The sequence below is a fragment of the Eleutherodactylus coqui genome, chromosome 12 (assembly GCF_035609145.1).
Source record: "Eleutherodactylus coqui strain aEleCoq1 chromosome 12, aEleCoq1.hap1, whole genome shotgun sequence".
NCBI classification, from domain to species: Eukaryota; Metazoa; Chordata; class Amphibia; order Anura; family Eleutherodactylidae; genus Eleutherodactylus; species Eleutherodactylus coqui.
In genome coordinates, this window is record NC_089848.1 from 35,623,861 (window position 1) to 35,646,097 (window position 22,237).

General features: G+C 43.8%; 1 protein-coding gene across 3 annotated transcripts in view; it reads right to left on the bottom strand.

The window, feature by feature from the left end:
• LOC136586879 (solute carrier family 12 member 7-like) overlaps positions 1-22,237 on the bottom strand; it is a 203,860-nt gene that overhangs the window by 65,988 nt on the left and 115,635 nt on the right. For all 3 annotated transcript variants that reach the window (XM_066585148.1, XM_066585150.1, XM_066585149.1), the window contains exons 6-11: positions 15,800-15,930; positions 13,826-14,061; positions 13,306-13,511; positions 7,833-7,997; positions 3,889-3,987; positions 2,088-2,145 (exon numbers count right to left, since the gene is read on the bottom strand). In XM_066585148.1, the coding sequence (XP_066441245.1) occupies positions 2,088-2,145; positions 3,889-3,987; positions 7,833-7,997; positions 13,306-13,511; positions 13,826-14,061; positions 15,800-15,930 (895 nt within the window). The remainder of the gene's footprint in view (positions 1-2,087; positions 2,146-3,888; positions 3,988-7,832; positions 7,998-13,305; positions 13,512-13,825; positions 14,062-15,799; positions 15,931-22,237) is intronic.

Here is a 22,237-nt window from a genome sequence, read left to right on the forward strand (position 1 = left end):
TGCTATGAGTGACTACAGTGAGTGGCTACTGTGAGATTGCAGGGAAGATCTGGAGGCCCTTGGGAAACTCTGGGTGTTCAGAGACCCAGGGAGAAACACTAGCAGATTTTGGTAGACTGCAAGCAGGACTATTCACTGCACTGGATGGGCGGAAGTAGCTTTGTGAGGGCGGAAGTGGTCAGCACAGCAAGGGGTGCTGGGAGATGACCTCCTAGCAGGAGGGGCTGAAGATGTAAACAGACCATGGAGGTGAAAAATGGAGCCTAGGTAAGTACTACTTCTGAAAAAAACGTTTTATATGTGTTATTTACCACAGGTTGTGCCAGCGGGCCAGATTTACTGGAGAAAAAAAATACAGATTGTAATGACAGAACCCCTTTAATGCTCGTTCGATAATTAGCGTACTCGATGGTGCTTGTACAGCTCCTACATCTATGCCATCACAGCACCGGCAGCTCGCTCTAACTGAATGTGACCCATGACATACTATTATGGTAAGGGGGGTGGAGGGGTGGGGGGAAGGAGCGTTGAAGGAGAGAGGGGGATATTATTAAGCGAGCACGAGCGGTGCCGACAGAAATTGAGTGAGAGTGAGTGAGAAAGAAAGTTCCTATGTTAAGTGTATTGGCAGTGCTGCTATGGATAGTGAAACGTTGGTAAGTGAGTGTGAAGGGGGAGGAGGGAGAAGGGGAGTAAGGGGTGGGGGAGAGCTCTGCTACGCGCGGCTAGGCACACTCAGCTCTGCTACGCGCGGCTAGGCACACTCAGCTCTGCTACGCGCGGCTAGGCACACTCAGCTCTGCTACGCGCGGCTATCTAGTGGTCTACAGCTCAGTGACTGTATTCTCTCTCTGTAGTAGATGCAATCTGTAGAGTATATTAGAGATACAATATATCACCGCAGGATAAACCGAATATACTGGGAACTCCACAGTAACATATGCTATACTAAGTGGTGTAATACACAGACATATAATGTACACTAATTGACTGTTCCCATGTTTCCAAAACGTGGAAGACCAAGTCGTGGACGGCGAGCAGTTCAAGCTGAATCCTCAGCTCGACAGTTCTTAAAACATTTACAACCAATATTACTAAACATTTTCGGTTCGTGTCGTGAACATCGGGTCAGTCAGGATTTTTAGATATAGATGGCAGGCTTAAAATGGTCAATGCAATAAAACATACAGTTCTTAAACTTTCTTTACTGTTGCTAACAGATCCAGAAGCTTCCATGCATGTGCCCCATGTATTATGCGGGTAGAATATGAAGAACACAGCAAATACATGTGTACATGCATATTTTCTGAGTATGTTAAATCTCCATAGCTTACATTGGTGTGTAATATGCACAAAAATATGACATGCTGCAATTTTTTTTTCATGTGCATAACCCCCCCCCCACTCAGGTGTGAGTGGCCCAACAGAAATCAATGGGATTTTAGCACCACATATTACATGCGTATAATACGCAGGCAGCATATGCCTGTGATTGTGAGCCCTTAGAATTTCTTTCAGGTTGGTTTCAAACAAAAGATCTTTTTTGGAGAGGGGACAAAAAAGATAAGAACGAAAAAGCCATAATGTTTATGGCACTTTCATACAGTTTCAAGCCAAAGTCAGCAGTGGAATCCGCAGGAGAGCGAAGAATAAATTCTACATTTTTAGAATTACCAACTTTATGGAGCTCTACATCTCCTCAAAGTTTTACTTACCTGAATATTCAGCAGAAGAGAAGATTCGGATAAGTACAACTTGACGCATTTTCAGTTTGTGATTTCAGTACAATATCTACTTCCTGCACCTTGAGGGCTTTCCTGGAAGGCTTCCTCTGAGCCATAACAAGATCCTCTAATTTCTAGTGGAGGAACTATGCAATTATTGTCAGAATGGGCCAATATCTTATTGCTAAATCCTCAAGGATCTCCTGATTAAGAACAAAAACACTTACTGCTGGCAGTAAAAAGGCTAGAAGCTTCATGGAAGGAACACCGTGTTGGTGACATAGGAGCAGTGCTGCTCCCTACATGTAGAACAAAGTCATACATCATACAAACAACATGCCAACATTTGCTATTACTACTTACTTGTCACGTAGAAGAGCACCTTCAATGCAAGCACCAAACAGAACCACACAGGACAGATCTAAAGTAACGTAAGGAACAAAACATGAAATAAGAAAGCAGAGTATCAATCAAATCAGCCCTCTTCCATCGCCATCATGTTCCGTACACTAAAGGGCGAGCACACATGAAGTACAATGGAGCTCACATAATGTGTCAGAGGGCTGATGTTGAAGAGTAAGGCTCCCGTTTGTGTAACAATACTGTACCGGACCGAATAAGGCAACAGCTCGGTAGCCGAATGTGGGCCATTATATCTCTGCTCATGCGTGTTAGCCCCATGCAGCATAAGGGTTTTACGTTAACACTGCTTGCTAGCAACAAGTGATGTCTCGTAATGCTGTGGGCAACTGCCACTTCTTAAATCCTTATTGAAAATCCTATAACAATTGTGGAAAATAGTATAGTTAGGAAAGCGCCTCAGGAGAATTGGGAATAGATACAAAAAAATAATCAATAAAGTTTGGATGTACCTGCTGTGGGCACCGGGACCCAGTGGGAATGGGATGCCAGGCGCCAAACCTGTAGTCCTGGTGTTCGTGTCTGATTAACACCCTCTTATGCCAAAGGCATCCAAACCAGTAAGGTGAGCTGCATGGGGTCCAGAGAACTACAAAGGAGTTCCCAGGGATGATGAAACAAAGCAAATATGAACAAAATGTAGAGAAATCCTTGCGCTCATGAGAGGGGTATCAACTCCTTTCCAATTACAGGAATCAACTCCTTTATGAATTAGAGGGGAAGCCCAGACTTACTTTGAAGGACACGGGTATGGAATAATACACACTCCCTACTGATGGTGGAAACCAAGGTGATCGCTTTGAAACGTTTCAGAGGAGTCCAGTTCTTGGTGTTACATCTTCTTTATGATTCATTACAAGAATAATAAATGTCTCAAGCCTAAAGCCTTGAGAAAGGTGCTTGGATAGCACTGAAACGCCTTGCCACCTATATGCCTACAAACTTGTATGTCTTGTAATGAATCGTAAAGAAGATGTAACACCAAGAACTGGACTCCTCTTACACGTTTCACAGCCATCACCTTGGTTTCCACCATCGGGGGGGGGGGGGGGGGGGGTCTGTGTATTAATCCATGCTCCCCTCCTTCAAAGTAAGTCTGGGCTTCCCCTCTAATTCATAGAGGATTTGATACCTGTAATTGTTACCCCTCTTTAGGAGCGTAAGGATTTTTTTCAATTGCTTCAGATTTGCTTTGTTTCTATAACAATTGCGGGTTTTCTTGTTTTAATAAAAAGGCATATTCTTTTGTTGCGATTTTTGGATAGAGCAGATAAAACCGAGATTTAATCACTACGTTGTGAACGCTCATTCGTTTGGATGGGCATACAAGCTGACGCTGATTTTTTTGCGTTGAACAAACAATTGCTACATGTACTGATTTAATAGCAGCCGGTGTGGATTCACTGTCACTGACTGATTTGGCTTAAGGCAGAGGTCAGGAAAGGAAGAGTTTGGAAAAGCGGGTTACAAGGGCCAAACTAGGTAAGCTGGCAGAGTACGGGGACAGGTTCACTTGGATTATTAATAACCTTATAGCTCAGGCACAGCCCAGTAGGGAAGGGTGTGTTACATAAGACAAGATGGGCTGCAGACAGGAGTGCAGGGTGCATGGGCTGACTATTTAAGAGGCAGGATGGAAGATGACATTTTGGCTTTGTAATTTGTAGTTTTGATCTAAATGCAGATGATGACCAAAAATGTATAGTACCCGTATTATACAAAAAGTAGATAAGATAAAAGATACATATAAAAGAGGTTGTTGCGATGGCCAAAATTGTTCCAAAGGGGATAGACTTCTGAGCATCTTTCAAGTCTCCAGACCGGTTGGAGCCAGCCATGATGCCTAAATTGAACAAACACATACAATAGTGAAAAAAAAAAATAGTACAAAACTAAACAAACCTGAAAAGAAACCGTATGGATCCATTAAACGTATATGGGATCCTATTAGTCATGTAAGGCTCTGTGTAAAGGGGTTGTACAGAGGAAATCCTCAAGATAGGTCATCAATAGTAAATCAATAGGGGTTCGCTTCTCTGGTTGCTCGCTGATCAACTCAATGCCAGGCCAGAGCGCTCATGCATGGAGCAGATTTCTGCTAGAGACAGGGAGCTCAGATTCCAATACAGTGCCCTGGGTTGGCATTAAAGGCAACCCAGGGCACAAAACTATTGTCTGTAATACTGCAGAAATCAGCTCCATGCACAAGTGCTCTAGCTCAACAAGCAGCTGATCAGCGGGGTCATGGATGGCGAACCCAAGATCTACTATTGATGCTATATCCTTGACTAGACCTTCAAGACTTAAAAAAGGACAATCCATTTAACCCCTTCCCGCGCCAAGGCGTAAGATATTATAGGTTATAAATCTTAGGTTAATTGTTAATCCGGGTATACAGGCAGGTAGGAACTATTAGGGGTTGATCCAGGAAAGAGTCTGATTGCCATTAGGGAGTCGGGAAGGAATTTTTTCGCCAAAAGGGCTAATTGGCTTCTGCTCTTGGGGTTTTTTGCCTTCCTCTGGATTAACAGCACAGTAGGATAGACAGGCTGGACTAGATGGACATTGTCTTCATTCAGCCTTACGAACTATGTTACTATGTTACTATGTATGTCCTGGGGATAGCGCGGGATCACATATGATCCCGTGCTATTTCACAGCGGGAGCTGGCTGTCAGATCGCGGCAGGGAAAGAGATCACAGAGGAAGCGCGCTCCCTCTGTGTCTTCGGCCGGCTCTCGCGATGTTATCGCGAGAGCCCGGCCTGCCGCCATGGCAACAGGACGCCAGACACTGGCGTACTGTGTTGCCAGTGCCTGAGATCGCTGTATAAGCGATAAGGCATGGCAGGGCAGTAGCCCTGCCATGCCTTATCACAGAAATCATCAGGGCTGTGGTGAAAGTCCCTCCAGGGGGACACAAATGTTGTATAAAAAAAAAAAAAAAAAAAAAGATTAAAAAAATGAATAAAAAAATAAAAATGTAAAAAAAAGTTTTGAAAACCCCCTTTTTATGCTTTTTCTCAGATTAGCATAAAAAAAAAGTTACAAAAATTAAAACCCCCACATATTTGGTATTGTTGCATCCGCAACGACGCATACAATAAGTTGCACATGCTTTTGGCTGTGCACGGAAAAAAGCGTAAAAAAAACCCCAAAAAAACTGAGGCAAAATGCTAATTTTTAGCATTTTGCCTCACTAAAAACGCTAGAAAAGTGATCAAAAAAGCCGTATGTACCCCAAAATGGTAGCAATAAAAACTACAGTTCGTCTCGCAAAAAATAAGCTCTCATAGAGCTACGTACATCAAAAAATAAAAAAAAGTTACAGGACTTTGAATGCAGCGATTTAGAAAAAAAAAAAGATTTCCAAAAAAAAAGGGTTTTTATTGCAGAAAAGTGGAAAAACCTAAAAAAAGTAAGAATTTTGGTATCGTTGTAATTGTACCGGCCCGCAGAAAAAAATGGCTTGTCTTATTTATGCTGCATGATTAACGCTGTAAAAAAAAAAAGATCTATGGCAGAATTGATGCGTTTTCTCTCCCTGCGATCATAAAAAAAAAAAAAGTTTTACAATATAGTCAATGTACCCAAAAATGAACCAGATAAAAACTACAGTTCGCCACGCAAAAAACAAGCCCTTATGCGGCCGTGTAGACGGCAAAATAAAAAGATTATGACTTTTGATAAATGGAGAAGAAAATCCGCCAAAAATCCTTGCGTCCTTAAGCCCAAAATAGGACATGTCATTAAGGGGTTAATGGCCCCGTTGAGCATGGAAGTCATGGTGCTAATGTGAACAGAGCCTTAGCCACTTTCACACAACAATATTTTGGTCAGCACTTGTAACCCAAATCTATGGAGCTTACCCAAAATGTAGTGGAGCTGGGAATCTTCCCATTATACATTCTCTCTGTTCATGCTGTACTCCTGGTTTTGGCTTATGATATACTGACCTATAAACTGCAGCGTGACCTAATACTGGGAAATGTGATCTTATTCTTTTCTTCAAATAATTTTATTAAACACTTTAAATATTCAAAAGAGTACAAAGTATAAACAGTATATAAGATTGAGAACAGGGTAGTGCACTGCGCCCCCTAGAGGGGACATTCATAGTGGGTTTGTTTCAAGTACAGCAGGATGCTATGGGTTCTACTTTATCTCGCCTCCAGATGCTGCAGTTCAGGGATTATCCCCCGGAAGAGGATCTGATTGGTGTGAAATGTCCAGAACATCTCTGGGCCCGGGCGCTGAATGGATTTATCAGCTTTTATCCAGATCGGTGGCCCCGAAGACTTGGATGGGATATAAGGCGGCTTGGGACGCTTGGAAGTGTTTTGTAATGAGAGGGCGGTGGGTAAGTGTCCGCAGGATGTGAATGTTTGGATTTCATTTTAATGTTCAAGGATTAAGTCGGATAGGTTGGACAAAGGGGTATGGATTCAAGTTTTTCAAAACCCCAACTCTAACCTACACCCGGTCAGGGCACTGTGTGGTTATGTAGAGATTCGCCGACACGGATGGGATCCTTGTTATGCCATCTTCCTTGTCATGGTTTCAGTTTATAGGAGTGCTAAAGAAAGGTCTTCATTAAGGCAGGTTGCAGGGGTGCCAAGGTGACTTCACATTCTTTTAGAATCGGTGCGGCCACGGAGCAGCTAGGCTGGGTTTTAGCGAAGATAGCATTAAGAAAATAGGGAGATGGGAATCAGATCGATTTAAATTCTATGTTCGGCCAAAGAATGATTGTATGGCCTGTTGGACATTGGTTCATTTACTGGGCCCAGCGAGGAGCGGTGGGCCACTGCTATTCGGGTGACTTGGGGTTAGATATATCTTGTCTTGAGTTTTTTGGTGCAGAGTCAGAGGCATGACTTGGCTCTCGCTGCCGTCTTTACTGCTCGAGATGAAGGCAGCGATGCCTGAGCCAAACATTCTAGTTATTCCCTTGGGAGCGAATGGCATATTAAAACTTATGATCTGGTATGGGAGATTTGAAAGGAACTGTAGAAAACCATGTCCATTTTTCCTGAGACGAGAATAGTGCTGTCAGAAAGAACACCCAGATGGTTTTGTTGTTCCCTAAGTTTTCATTTTTAGAAAAAAATTAGAAAATGTTTAAATAGAGTATTAAAAAATGGTTGCCAACCACTGGGGGGTGAGGGGGGTTCGGTTCAGCATACAGAATTGGAAGGATTTGGTCGCTGGGTTTTTATAGTACAGATCATGGGCATTTATTGGATATTGCCTTTGATATTTCTAACATGGAATTGCAAAATCTGATTGAAATAGCTGCGGCTGTTGGGGGGGGGGGGGGGCATGCCATAGGATGGTCATGGCCTGGTGGGAATGTCGGCTGCCTCCTGCAGGTGGACATAAAGGTCTATTAAAATTGGTTTGTTGGTGGTAGACTTATGTATGAAGGACTAAGTCTACGTGTTGTATTGGATTATATTAACCCGGTTTAATAAATGCTGCAGCCTTTAAATCCAGGTTTGGACTCCTTGTCCATTTATTTCAGGTACAAAGAGCTTATAAGATTCCATGTGTTTATTCAGAAGTATTTGATTGACATTTCAGGCTTCCCAACTAGAGCGATGCTCAAGCCACTCAGTAAATGTATTGTGTCATGCCAGTATCGGCAGACATGAGGTTCTCCACACATACGAGGCGTTCTAACACTTTACCTGTTACAGATGGAAAATAAATTCCCACCAGCATTGTGAAGTAGGTCATTATGTCTGTCAAGATGTAGTTTTGACTGTAGGCCTTCTGTCCTTCTCCTGCCGAAGACGACGTTTGGTTCCGCTCAACAATAGATCCTTTTTTACTGTAACCGCTCCAAAGATTATCTAAATCAGAAAAATAACAGTTAGCCGCTGTAAAGGTCTCATCTCCAGCCAGGTGTTGTTTTTAGGGACATTATGGGGCGGTCGAACAGGTTATCCCCATTACTGGGGTTTTTATTGTTATAGGGGTCATACCCATATCATTCCCACCACTGATCTTGAGAATGGAAAGCCACATACAGCTCTGCATGGTGCGTGCTACAAAGGGGATCCAACAAGAGGAGAAACGTCCAGTATAAGGCGTCCGTAGGAATAACACGCCCCCAATGTGTATATACACACACTTACAGTACACCATATATATGTGCATGAGGCCTGAAGAAGCAGAACATTGGCATCACTATTCTGATCTCTGTATATCGTAAGACTGCTTCCACACCTGCCGTGGCCGTTCTGGTTTCTTGCTTCCTTTGGGGAGCAGGAAAGGGGAATCTCTTGGCTAACCAGGTCCGTCTTATGATGGAACCAAACAGCGTCAAACGGACCCCATTAACAAAAATGGGGTCCATTTGGTTTTAGCTCAACTGTCCGGCATTTTACCAGAAGAAGAGAGCGGCATGCAGGCTTTTCTTCCAGTATTTTGTGCCGAGGTTGTAGCCCAGATGTGAATGCAGCCTAACAGTTTGTAAGTTGCACTGGAGCTCCAGTTAAATTACAGTCATCTAAAGTCCTCATGTTGCCGTTACATGTACTTCCCCTTCCCATTTACATGTCAGCAAGTGCATGTGGCTCTGCTTTGATGCAAGCAGAAATTTGGTGGGCTAAATCTGAGGCAGCACCTGGATACACCAGGTTTTTATACTTTCACCCCAAAGAACTTGGATCTGGTCTTTGCTATGGGGTCCGCACGGTTGTTACTCCAAGAAGTAGTCTCACCTATGTGGCAGATGACGCTATATGATGCCAAGGCAAGGCACCAAAGGGTGTGAACATGGGTGTAAGCAGGAGACAAGGTCAAGGCAGGCAGCATAAACATCAGTATAGGGATCAGGGAAGAGGTCAGGGCTGGCAGAACAGGCAAAATACAATAAACAGTGAGTCGGGGCAGGCAGCAGGCACATAGAGTGGACCTGGTCAGGGATGGAGAAGTCAGAATAGTCAGGAACAAGCTGCACTCAGAAAACCAGGACAGCACAAAAGCTACCAACCAGGTTTTCACAACGGGTGGAACCAAACTGCTTAGAGCGAGAATGACCAAGATAACCAGGGCTTGGTAGGGATAGGTGGGGGACAGATTAGCAGGACACATATTGGCCACTTAAGTATGAGGGTGGGCATGTATATACACTCTTAAAGTGCTTTCAGACGAGCGTGTGCGTACATAGGTGAGCACAAAATCACGCGCTATTAGAACCATTGGTTCCCTATGGTATGTTCACATGTCCGTGTTTTACAGGCGTGCAAGCAATGTTGCATGGACCTGCATTCACACGTTTAGGCATGTACGTGGGTGCACGGTTCTGTGTGCACCTATGTATGCACTGCTCGTGTGAATGCACCCTTAGGGCAGTAGCTAGAGTTTGGGAGCTGGGATGGGTGCAGCGCCTTCCGCATGAAGAGGAGGAGTGTGAATGGTGAGCATCCACGGCAGCATCATCATAGCAAGTGAGTCAAGATGGCAGCTGCAAACGTACCTCACAACACTTTACACCTCATTTGCCACTTTTCTGGTCTAGACTCCAATTTATCCAGATGCATTTGGAACCGTATATTGTCATCTCCTGTTAACTACTTAATAATTTTGCATCATCTGCAGATATGGATATTTTCCTGTACAATCCTTCTAGGCTGTTATAGGGTTCTAAGAGTTTATGCCAATTAGTGATAGAATATTCCTACACAGCAGCACCTATTGGAATGGGGAGATTTCCTGCAAGTCAATATCTGATCTTTTAACAGGATTTTAGTTTCAGGATTATTGGCCCTCACTCACTAGTTGTACCCCACTAGTAACCCCTCTAATACTTCCCCCTGTGGTACCCCACTAGTAAACCCTCCAATACTGCCCCTGTGGTACCCCACTAGTAACAGTGCCCCTTGTGGTACCCCACTAGTAACAGTGAACCCTCCAATACTGCTCCCTGTGGTATCCCACTATTAACGGTAACCCTTTTAATACTGCCCCCTGTGGTACCCAACTAGTAACGATGACTCCACCAATGCTGTCCTCTGTGGTACCCCACTAGTAATCCCTCCAATTCTATCACCTGTGGTATCCCACTAGAAACATCTCTAATACTGCCTTCTGTGGTACCCCACTAGTAATGGTAACCCGTCCAATACTGACCCTTGTGCTACTCCACAAGTAAAGATGACCCCTTTAATACTGCTCCCTGTGGTACCCTACTAGCCCTCCCTCCAGTTATGCCACCTGTGTTACCCCACTAGTAATCCCTTCAATACTGGCCCCTGTGGTACCCCACTAGTAATGGTGACCCTTCCAATACTGACCCCTGTGGTACCCCACTAGTAATATCTCCAATTCTGCCCCCCTGTGATATCCCAATAGTAACCTCTCCAATACTGCCCCCTGTGGTACCCCACTAGTATCCCCTCCAATACTGACCTCTGTAGTGCCCCACTAGTACCAGTGACCCCTTCAATACTACCCCCTGTGGTACCCCACTAGTAAACCCTCCAATACTGCCCCTGTGGTACCCCACTAGTAACGGTGCCCCTTGTGGTACCCCACTAGTAACAGTGAACCCTCCAATACTGCTCCCTGTGGTATCCCACTATTAACGGTAACCTTTTTAATACTGCCCCCTGTGGTACCCAACTAGTAACGATGACTCCACCAATGCTGTCCTCTGTGGTACCCCACTAGTAATCCCTCCAATTCTAACACCTGTGGTATCCCACTAGAAACATCTCTAATACTGCCTTCTGTGGTACCCCACTAGTAATGGTAACCCGTCCAATACTGACCCTTGTGTTACTCCACAAGTAAAGATGACCCCTTTAATACTGCTCCCTGTGGTACCCTACTAGCCCTCCCTCCAGTCATGCCACCTGTGTTACCCCTTTAGTAATCCCTTCAATACTGGCCCCTGTGGTACCCCACTAGTAATGGTGACCCTTCCAATACTGACCCCTGTGGTACCCCACTAGTAATATCTCCAATTCTGCCCCCTGTGATATCCCAATAGTGACCTCTCCAATACTGCCCCCTGTGGTACCCCACTAGTATCCCCTCCAATACTGACCTCTGTAGTGTCCCACTAGTACCAGTGACCCCTTTAATACTACCCCCTGTGGTACCCCACAAGTAACAGCGACTCCTCCAATAATGCTCCCTGTGGTACCCCACTAGTAATAGTGACCCCTTTAATACTGCCCTCCATGGTACCCCACTTGTAATGGTGACGCCTTTTAAACTGCCCCCTTGGTACCCACTAGTAACAGTGGCTCCTCCAATTCTGCCCCCTGTGGTACCCCACTAGTAATAGTGACCCCTCCAGTACTGCTCCCTGTGGTACCCTACTAGTAAGGTGACCCCTTTAATACTGCCTCCTATGATAACCCACTAGTAAGATGACCCCTTTATTACTGCCCCTTATGATAACCCAGTAGTAATGGTGACTACTCTAATACTGCCCCCTGTGATACCCCACTAGTAACAGTGAATCCTCCAGTACTGCCCCCTGTGATACCCCACTAGTAACAGTGAATCCTCCAGTACTGCCCCCTGTGGTACCCTACTAGTAACAGTGACCCAATCAGAGTATGTACCATTAATAACCCCCCTCTGTTTTCTATCACTGACCAGTTACTCACCCATATTCTCACCCAGACCAAGCATTCTCACTTATATACCAACCTTTTATGTGACACTTCTGTCTCACTTTCTCACTCTCAGCCCCACATTCACTCTGCGCTAGCCCCGTGGAACAGACAGATCTGAGGGCTTCAAGTTGTAGATTTAGATTCAGTATTGAGCTTTCAGATGTGCAGCGCAGAACGGCCCCCCAAACAGCGGCTGCAGACCGCATACATGGGGCCAGGGAGCAATGCTCATCATGGAGCACATTTTTAATTAATGAGGATAAAACTGATAAATTAAAACAAAGTAATGTGTAAAGTGAAAAACAAAAATGAGCAAAAACAGTGAATAAAGAAAATTACTCCTTTCTAGACTTCCTGAATGTAAAATCACGTAATGTGAAGGAACCCATTGTCATGAGATAGTCAGTGGAGTCCACGGCAGGGCGCTGCAGCCACAGCACACATGATTTTTTTTGATTTTTTTTTTAAAGTTCTTCTTTATACTCACCTCCCTTCAACCTGACAGGCGTTTCCTAGGTTGGCCGCTCTCACAGTCAAGGTGTCAAGCCGGTATCCCCCGCTGCTCGCTGTGAGGCTGCCTTCACACTGGCTGAAAATGATGCGAGACGCACGAATATGAACCCTGTTCTTTTGAATGGGTTCACACACGTTAGCAAGGTTTTCTGCATGTCCTATCTAGCTGTGAGATTGCAGCTAGCAGCCCCATTGAAAACAACGCGAGAACTCTGCGATCCTCTGCCAGGGCTGTGACAGCCGCGGCAGGGGATTCCCTTCATCCCCGCAGTGATGAGAGTCGGTTTCACATGAAAACACTTCACATCCTCGGGGATTTCACATGGATGGTGAGGGCGATATCGGGCCGTGAGTCACAACCTGATATCGCCCTCGCCAGTGTGAAGGAGCTCTAACAGGGTGAGGTTAGACCTGATTGGCTACATCACGCACTGTAAGTGGGTGACTTCAGACTGTCAACTTGACACACTGATAGTGCCAAGAGCGGGACCTAAAGAGAACTACCTGCCTTTGCATGGGCGGGCTACGGAAAAAAATTAGCACAGAATAAGTGGGGTTGTAGCTGCTGAGCTGTGCTGCCAACCTTGCTGACTTTACCCATGACAGGTCTCCTTAAGACACACTTTACATCACAACACACACAAGCTTCTACCCTTGCTTTTTCTGTTTGCTTAAAAAGTTCCTAAGACAATAAGGAGGCGCCAATATAAAAAGTAAAATCCATGAATTAGAAATGTTTTAAAACCATGCCAAGTGGTGGGCAGCCCCCGGGCACCCCCCTTCCCCCTCCCTCTCCTTTTCTGCTGACCACTAGTCATGTCTACATTTCCAATGAATTGCTAATAAAAGATTTTACTTTTTACCCTGGAACTTCCCCCTTAGTATCTTCTTCGCACCACGCCCGAGCCAGGATGAAGTCTTCTGGAAGGGAAGATCATGTCCCATACTGCAGCACAAGGGATTTAGACTTCACGTCTTGGAAATATCCAGCTATTTAATAATTGTGACTCACCAAGTAACACACCGCTTGCAACTCCAGGAATTCCCTGTATTTCAGTGAGGTTATTTGCAATAAAGTATGGATCACATGTAGTGCTGTAATTCGTAGTAATACAGAATTTATTCCACAGGGCTTCATTAATTGTATTATTAGAAATATATTTGGCACAGATATCAAGGCTTCTTTTGGCTAATACACGGTTTCCAAGAAGGCATATCCTGCCGAAAACAAACAGAAAAAGACAACGATTTATTGTAATTGTTGAAAGATTTAGCCAATTATCAAGGAAAGAAGAAAAAAAAAAGTCTACAAAAAGTTGCACAAAAAAAGTCAAGCTCTGGTTCACATTTTGTTGAATACTCATTAGTTGTAGAATGAAGGCTTCTCTTCCAATAAACTCTATAGATTGTGTAACTGTCAATCATGAAGATACGTCACATTTTAGGACCCAATTGTTAAACTGTAACTAGCCTAGTGGAATCCAAAACTTATAAACCAGTATTTATGCCAGAGCAGATATGTATTCACTTACGGGAAGTCTGGTGGATCAAAGGCTGACTTGATTACGCCGGCATATATCGCCATTATGGACAGTATCACGCAGGCAAGGAAAACGAGAGCGAGCTTATTGACATATTTAACACCAACAAAAACTACTACAGCCATCAGAGCGATGATGCAGGTCCCATACACTCTCATGTTGTTCAACATAGCCTGAGGATCTTCTTGTTCTATTGGGAATATAGCAGCATATGGCGATATATAGGTCTGCAACAAGAGAATACATCGGTCAATATAGTAAATATGTAACATGCTAAAACATACAAAGTGACGCTTCGCCATTAACGCCATTTTAGCTACAACATTCTTTGCCAATTCCTTAAAGTGTCTTTCTAGGTATCCTCTTCTGTATGATGTAGCAGCGGGCATGGGGAGGTTCAGCTTACAACAGGACCCATACAGGATGCTTCCCCCGGCGGTATCACATAGAGGATGCCTGGACACTAATACACCCTTCTGAGAAGTTGCAGCTTAGTTTTTTTCTGATACAAAGCAAATTTCTTCTAAGCACAAAGGAGAAGAGAGATCTTATGATTTGAAGAAGGAAACGGTCCTTGTACAAGAAAAGTAGTGAAGACAGCAGCGATCAGACATCCAGCAAGTGGGAGAGTCATACCCACATGAGAAAAGGAGGAACAGGTTACAAAAGGAATATCAACGAGTCTGAAGGTGAATGACGGAATGGAAATTGCAGCCTGAAACTTTGCGAAGCCCTTTTTTCCCCATGCTGGTCAGAAATCTACATGTGGCGATGTGTGCAAATGATGTGAACATTCTGGATTACAGATGAAATGTAGCCTTAATAAGAAATGTCCCATCAGAAAATTACTTCTTGCAGAAATCAAGATTTTCTAGTGATTTTTTTATTTTTATTTTCAATGCCGCAGCCTATGGAAAAAGAGGATAGCTAGTCGTAATCAATAGTCTGTAGAGAAAACTTCTCAGTGGGCATCTCATTATCATCACAGGCAGGATTAGAAGGATGGTGGCCTCCATATTCATATACAGACAATAGAAAAATCTACAATCAGAAAACAACAATAGACGAGATAAGTGGAATAGGTTTCACTATCTGGCTTCAAGAAGTAAACAAAAAATATAGGTGATAAATTTCCTTTAAGTGAGCAGAACTTGGGAAGGCATTATTGCCCATGGGAGCAGGGAGGCGATCCTGAGCTATCCGACCTAGTGCTTTGTTCATCATGGATAAGGAGCGCCGGCTGTGCCTGACAGCACATTATCACCTGTCCCAGCTGAGATAAGCACAAATGCTTTCCAATCCCAACATCCATGTTTATGATCAATACAATGTCTACAGGCAGCTGTCTTCATTAGATTACTTATAGGTCACTTTCACGCATATACCATTAGTTAACAATGATGGGACTTTGGTGCTTATTAGAGATGAGCGAACCTACTCGGCCGCGCCCCTTTTTCGCCCGAGTACCGCAATTTTCGAGTACTTCCATACTCGGGCGTAAGGATTCGAGGGGGGCCGTGGGTGAGTGGGGGGTTGCAGCGGGGAGTGGGGGGGAAAGGGAGAGAGAGGGGGCTCCCCCCTGTTCCCCGCTGCTACCCCCCGCGCCGCCACGCCTTCCCTCCCCCAAATCTTTTCACCCGAGTACTGAAGTACTCGAAAATCGCAGTGCTCGATCGAGTAATTACTTGAAACGAGTAGGTTCGCTCATCTCTAGTGCTTATGGTATTGTACAGCAGCTAAGGTCAGTTCAATGTGGAGACCGGATGGTCTCGCCTCGCAGGGAATTGCCTGACAAAGTGGGGTTTGGAGAAGTTAGAGCAACACAGCATCAGCATTTTGAAGCTGAGTTCTCCCAATCAGTAATGCTGTGAAGAACTGCGGTGTAAGGTAAGGAATGTAGGAGAATAATAACAAGTAAAACACTGAAAATGACATAAGACCAACAGAACAGAAACAAGAACTCACCAACAGAATTTCTATTGTCCCAAGAATGTACATAGCTCCGGCAAACGTTGTACCCAGGTAGAAGCAAAGCCCCACGGCACCTCCGAACTCTGGACCTAAAGATCTGGATATCATGTAGTATGACCCACCAGCTGGGGAGTTCAAGCAGAAAATAAACCATGCATTTTTTACACCAAATGCAAATATAAAGCACGGATTTCGTGTACATTAGTCAGTTTTTGCCATTTAAGCAATTGTAAAACATTCTAGAGCAGAATTTGGCAATCCATCGCTTGGCGATCAACAGCTCATAGGAGGATGAATATAAAATGATTGCTGGCATGCAATGTAAATGACGGTGCTCTGCCAGGAAGGAGGGGGTATGGATATAAATCACAAAGCCTCCTCCTGTTGGTGATAGAAGCCCAGGTTAACCTTGAGCTTCATCTTTTTAATGCAGATAAGCAGTGGCAAGTAGAAACATACATAGGATCCAAAAACAAGTATGCAGGCAACGCGTTTTGGTGCACATATTGCATCCTTCTCAGGCCTAGTTGTATAAGAACTACATCAATGTATATATAGGAGCAAATGAATCAATTACTTTAATTCAGGGAAGGGAAATATCCTGGAGATGGGTGTCCTTTTCTCTACGTACAAGAGTTTATGCCCATGGCTGTCGTTATGGCACGTCTCGCGCCTCTTTACCAGTGGGCGTCACTCCTTAACGTCATTCTGAATTGCTGGGTTAGACTATCACATGACTGTGATACCAGTGACATCACTTCCCTTAACTCTTATCCGCTCTTGCTGACAACTTTATTTTCCAGAAGGTAGAAGAGGAAAAAGGGGATCTGCTATCTTGGACCTAATTCTTACCAACAGGGAGGACATGGTTGAGGAAGTAAGGGTGGCTGCGACCTTAGGAGGCAGTGATCATGTGATCCTTGGATGTTGGATAATACGGGCACAAAGACCTGAGAAAACTCAGACCTCAAGGTTGGATTTCAGAAAGGCAGATTTTAACCCTTTAAGGACATGGCCTATTTTAGCCATATTATGGCTTGTTTTTTGCATGACGAACTGTAGTTTTTATTGGTAACATATTTGGGTGCATGTAATGTATTGTAAAACTTATTATTTTCTTTTGCAGAGTAGAAAAATAAAACGCATCAATTCTACCATTGTTTTTTTTTTTACAGCTTTATTCATATAGCATAAATGACAATACATTTTTTCTGCAAATCGGTACGATTACAAAGATACCAAAAACATAATTCTTTTTTTACGTTTTTACACTTTTGCATAATAAAAACCCTTTTTTGGAAGTTATTTTAACATCACTGCATTCAAAGTCCCATATCTTTTTTTTTACTTTTCCATGGAAGGAGCTCTGCGAGAGCTTGATTGTGGCGTGCCAAGCTGTAGTTTTTATATGTATCATTTTGGGTTACATATGGCAAAATTGCAGGACTTCTGCACTGAATTGCCTTATCACTTACCAAGCCAGGATGCCAGTATCTGGTATCCTATTGCCATGACAACCCATTAGCCATCCGAGATAACATTGCAGGGATCCGATGATGTCAAAGACGGAGCAGCTTCCACTCTGAACCCTTTACATGCGGCAATCTATATAGACCGCTGCATGAAGGGGGTTAACAGCAGGGAATGTTGTCCCTATGTACCCCCGCTGTTGCAGCAGGAGGCCGGATATCAGTAACAGACAACTCCCGCTGCGGGATGGCACGGGATCAGAAGCTGTTAAGTACCCCACAGCCGGGACGCAAAAGTATGTCCTAAGGCGATAAGGTGTTAATGGACTCAGACAGAGTGTAGGAAGGTTTCAATCACTCTTAAAGGGGTTGTCCCGCGCCGAAACGTTTTTTTTTAAAATTCAATAGGCCCCCCGTTCAGCGCGAGACAAACCCAAGGGATGGGGTACTTACCTTACCAAGATGGTCTTCTCCCATGGTGCACCGTGGGCTCTGTGCGGTCCATTGCCGATTGCAGCCTCCTGATTGGCTGGAATCGGCACACGTGACGGGGCGGAGCTACGAGGACCAGCTCTCCAGCACGAGCGGCCCCATTCACCAGGGAGAAGACCGGACTGCGCAAGCACGTCTAATCGGGCGATTAGACACTGAAATTAGACGGCACCATGGCGACGGGGATGCTAGCAACGGAGCAGGTAAGTGAATAACTTCTGTATGGCTCATAATTAATGCACGATGTATATTACAAAGTGCATTAATATGGCCATACAGAAGTGCTGAACCCCACTTGCTTTCGCGGGACAACCCCTTTAAGGACAAAAATGTCCAAGAAGGTTGGGAAATATTGCAAAACGAGATTCTCAAAGCACAATCGTTAACAATCCCTAAAAGAAGGAAGAATGAGAAACATTTAAACAGACCAGGATGGATGTACACAGAACTTAAACATATTTTCCTTCCTTTTGAACATGTGTGCATCAAATGGAAAGAGGGGGGGAATATCTAAAGAAGAATATAATGTGGTTTGCAGAAACTGTAGGGCAAGTGTCAGAAAAGCTAAAGCCAACAATGAAATGAGGCTTCAAAGAGAGACTAAAAGCAATAAAAAAGGATTTGGGTGTCAAAAGCAAAAGAAAAGTCAAAGATACTATAGAATGTTTGCAGCATGAAAATGGTGGATTGGTTAAAAATGATGTTGCGAAGGCTAAACGTTTAAATTTGTATGTTATATCGGTTTTCTCTCAGAAAGTAGATGTAACATCGCCTGATCTTCCTTGTGCTATTGGGGGAATAAAAAAATGCAGGAGAGATGGTGAGGGAACACTTAGCTAATTTATAGGAATCCAAGTCTCCAGGTCCAGATTAATTACATCCTAGGATACTGAAGAAAAGCTTTTCTGAAAGCCGTCTTTTGAGCGATAATCGCTGCGTCTAAACGTGCGGCTGTCATGCACTGTTTGTGCACTATTCGTTCATCGCTGATTTCTAGCAAGCGAGAAATCACAGATCACTGTTATCAGCGCCGCACACAGTTCTCCGTGTGGTCAAGGGTAGAGCAAACAGTCATAGTCACTAGGGCATAAAAGACCCCGGCACGGATTATAATTTACAAGCTTATTTTCTGGAGTGTCCATCTACGGCAAACATAGCATCACTGAATTAACAGTAAGTTTTAAGGGGTATCCCCATCTTAGCAAGTTTTTTTCTATCCACTGGATAGCTGATAACTTGCTGAATCGTAGGGGTGGGGGTGGGAGGTCGATATAGTCCCTAGAGAGTCCTAATGTTTTGATAGCAAGGGCGCATATGTATGCTATTGCGCCTGTTAAGAAAATTGTAGATCAATGTATCAGTTAATTATTCTATATTGCATTGTAGAGCATGATACTGGTATGAGTAGTGAAAGAGTTAAATATATCCCTTCTTTAGGCCTCCATGTCTTCTCAGGAAAGATGATAGTCTACTAGACCCCCCATGTATGCATATCTATAGACAGGAAGCTACACACCACAGGGGATAGGTCTGGAAAGTATTACATGCATTCCTTTCTCCTGAGTTCATAGTGGTCTCATTGTATGTAATAGATACACCCTAGAAGGTGTAACCTATGTTAAGCATTTTTTATCTTAACCTATCATATATTCTATCCATTTTTGGAGGTATAATCTTTACTGTGATGTCATTTAGACTATATATGCTTTGTCCACTTCAGAATAAAGCAGAAATTATTTGATACCACATAAGTGGTTTGATTTGAATTTCTCCTGAGCTCAGATTACTACACGGAATCTGATAGTCTTCTTCTTGAAAACAAATTCTCTCTACATTTTTGGTCCTTCGAGCCGGAAACACTCACTGCAGAGGGAGAGGACAGCCTGGCTGTGAAAAGGTGGGTCTGAAGTACTCTCCGATCATTAAAAGACCTCCGTCTTGCTTAGACGTAATTAGAGGCCAGTCGGGCATCCTGTCTGAAACAGTGACGTTTTTCCGAACTAGCCGGAGAATTTGGAAGCCTCCCAGATAACGTGTAGTAAGTATAACAATGGTTAAACTTTTCTTCTCTCTTCTTCTTCTTCTGTATACTTTAGTGTTAGTAGAATTTACAATGTGTATTGTAAATGAGAGGCAATCATAGACGAAGGGACAATAGCAGTAGTCTATGTGAAATGTGTAAGGTAAATGAGAAGTATAGACGAATGGGTTGCCAAAGGGGCAATAGCAGTAGTCTATGTGAGACCATAGCCATTGTGAGAAGGCTACAGGAAAGAATTAACTCCGTGCGACACGTAAAAAGTGGTTAGATGACGTCATGGGACACAGGGGTGTCCAGGAACTTTACTTCTTATCTTTCTATTACTTTCTCTTTGATATTGTGTTATAGAGTAACTAAGAATATGAAGAGGGCGGCCGCCTACTAACATAATGTACTATTTGTATTGCTGTCTTATATTGCATGAAGTGAATGTGTGAGTGATTGAGATGAGTGGAATAAATAAATAAATTAAAAGTTCTAGTTGTAAAGAATTATGTGATACAATACGGACAAAATCAGCTAAAAGATCAGCAGAAATACGGATTATCCGCTGCTGAAGTCTGGTTAAAAGAAGCCCCAAACTGTCACGCCCATATAAAAAGAGACGCCCGACAGTTTGATGGACAATTCAAAGGGTTAATGGGGAGTTCCAATTGAATGAAAAATAGAGAGAGCAGATAGAATAATTCTATGGCCAGATTGGAGTTCTGTAGAAGGAATTTAGAATGGGAGGGGAGGAGATGGTAGACCCCTTCCATAGGATAATCAGGGGGCATGAGAGATGATCCTAATGCTGCATATAATCAGCCATTAAGGAACACGTTTGTAAGTGCAGTAAAGAAGGAAATAGGAGGTTATATAATGAGATACATAGTTACCATGAGGATGGGATCGTTGCAGGATGTTTTGCAATATGCAAAACATGCAGAAAAGTGTTACAAAGAAAAGGGTCAGAAAGTGAGGTTTTTTATACAGGGAGAGGAATGTGATATGATGGTTCAAGAAAGTCAGAGAGGTTATTGGATAGCAAGAGGATGTGAAAGTAGAGACAGAGGGAGAAGCAGATGTGGGATGCAGCTCGGGGATTTAAATGTGTGTTTGAATAATGGAAGTCTAGTGATTTTGCCCGAGAGTGCCCTGAGAAACAATGTTCTCAGCGACCTTGGGGAAAAATGACTAGGAGGGGTCGATGTACAACACTTGGAGGATCTCATGGCAATCTCCACTGCCTGAGATAGATCTCCAGGTGAATGGGCGGATGATTACTTTCCTGGTGGGCTAAGGAGCCACCAGGACATTAATACATCCCAATATGTAGCCAATGTTAAATGTAGTAATAGTCATATCCTGGTAAGAGGGGTTAATGGCCGGACCCACAGGGAATCCCTCTCTGAACCAGTTATAACAGACCTAGAGACAAATAAGCCTGTGAAATGTCAGATTATATAGTCTTGAATATGACCAGTAAATGTGTGGAGATCAGATATTATGATAAAATTAGGTATACCTTCACCAGAGTACCTCAGGGCTGCTGTGAACCTCCAACAATTGTCTCCCAGGCTATGTCAGCACACTTAGCCCAGTTCCAGCCTCTTAGAGGTAGTCAGCGACTACTGCATGTTGGTAGTCAGCAGCAGACAGTGGAGAGCATTGTGGAGGGACACAGTCGTACTCTTGAGGTTTATTTATGAGCAAGGCCATAAAGTAAACATGTAGAAACTCCAATACGGTCAGCAAACGGTTAAATATTTGGGGTATAACCTGTCAGATGAAGGTAGGCAAGCAATTCTGGAGGTCCCACAACTATGAGCAAATGATCTCCTTTTTGGGAATGAGAATGTTACGTGTGCTGCTGGGATTTGTTGTTCTATTGTGTTTCCAGCAGCACAGCACTCACAGGGTTAATGATTGAGCTGGCTGGGTGTGGTGCTGTCTGCTAGCCAATCCCCTGGTCAGTCTATCAGGTGGGCCGTCATGAATGCTTGTCTGGTGAGGGTTGCAGTGTGACTTGGTTCATGTCCGTTTGTACGTTTAAATTCTGTCAGTTTTGTGTTAGCTTGCTGTGTGTCCTGCTATCTGTGTCCTGTCCTGTGGCTGCGTACGGTGTGAACGGTGTCCGGTTCTGCTGGACTCCTGGTTAGTGTAGGGACTAGCAGTATAACCAGGAGCCATGAAGTGGCCTGCTAGCTTTCAACATCTTGTACAACATGTCAACCAATACCTGGTATTTATATTCAGCTTCCAATCTGTTACTAGTGGTTGTATGTTGTATGCAGTGTATTCTGGGTCTGTCATGTGGCATGTGAATGCATCCTGTTCTGGTGTGTGGCTCCTAGGATCAGCTAGGGCCCAGATCCGAAGACCGCTGGGCTGCCCTTATTAGGGCAATGTCCCCGCTTAGGTAGGGCCACTATCATCCTCCCTTGTAGC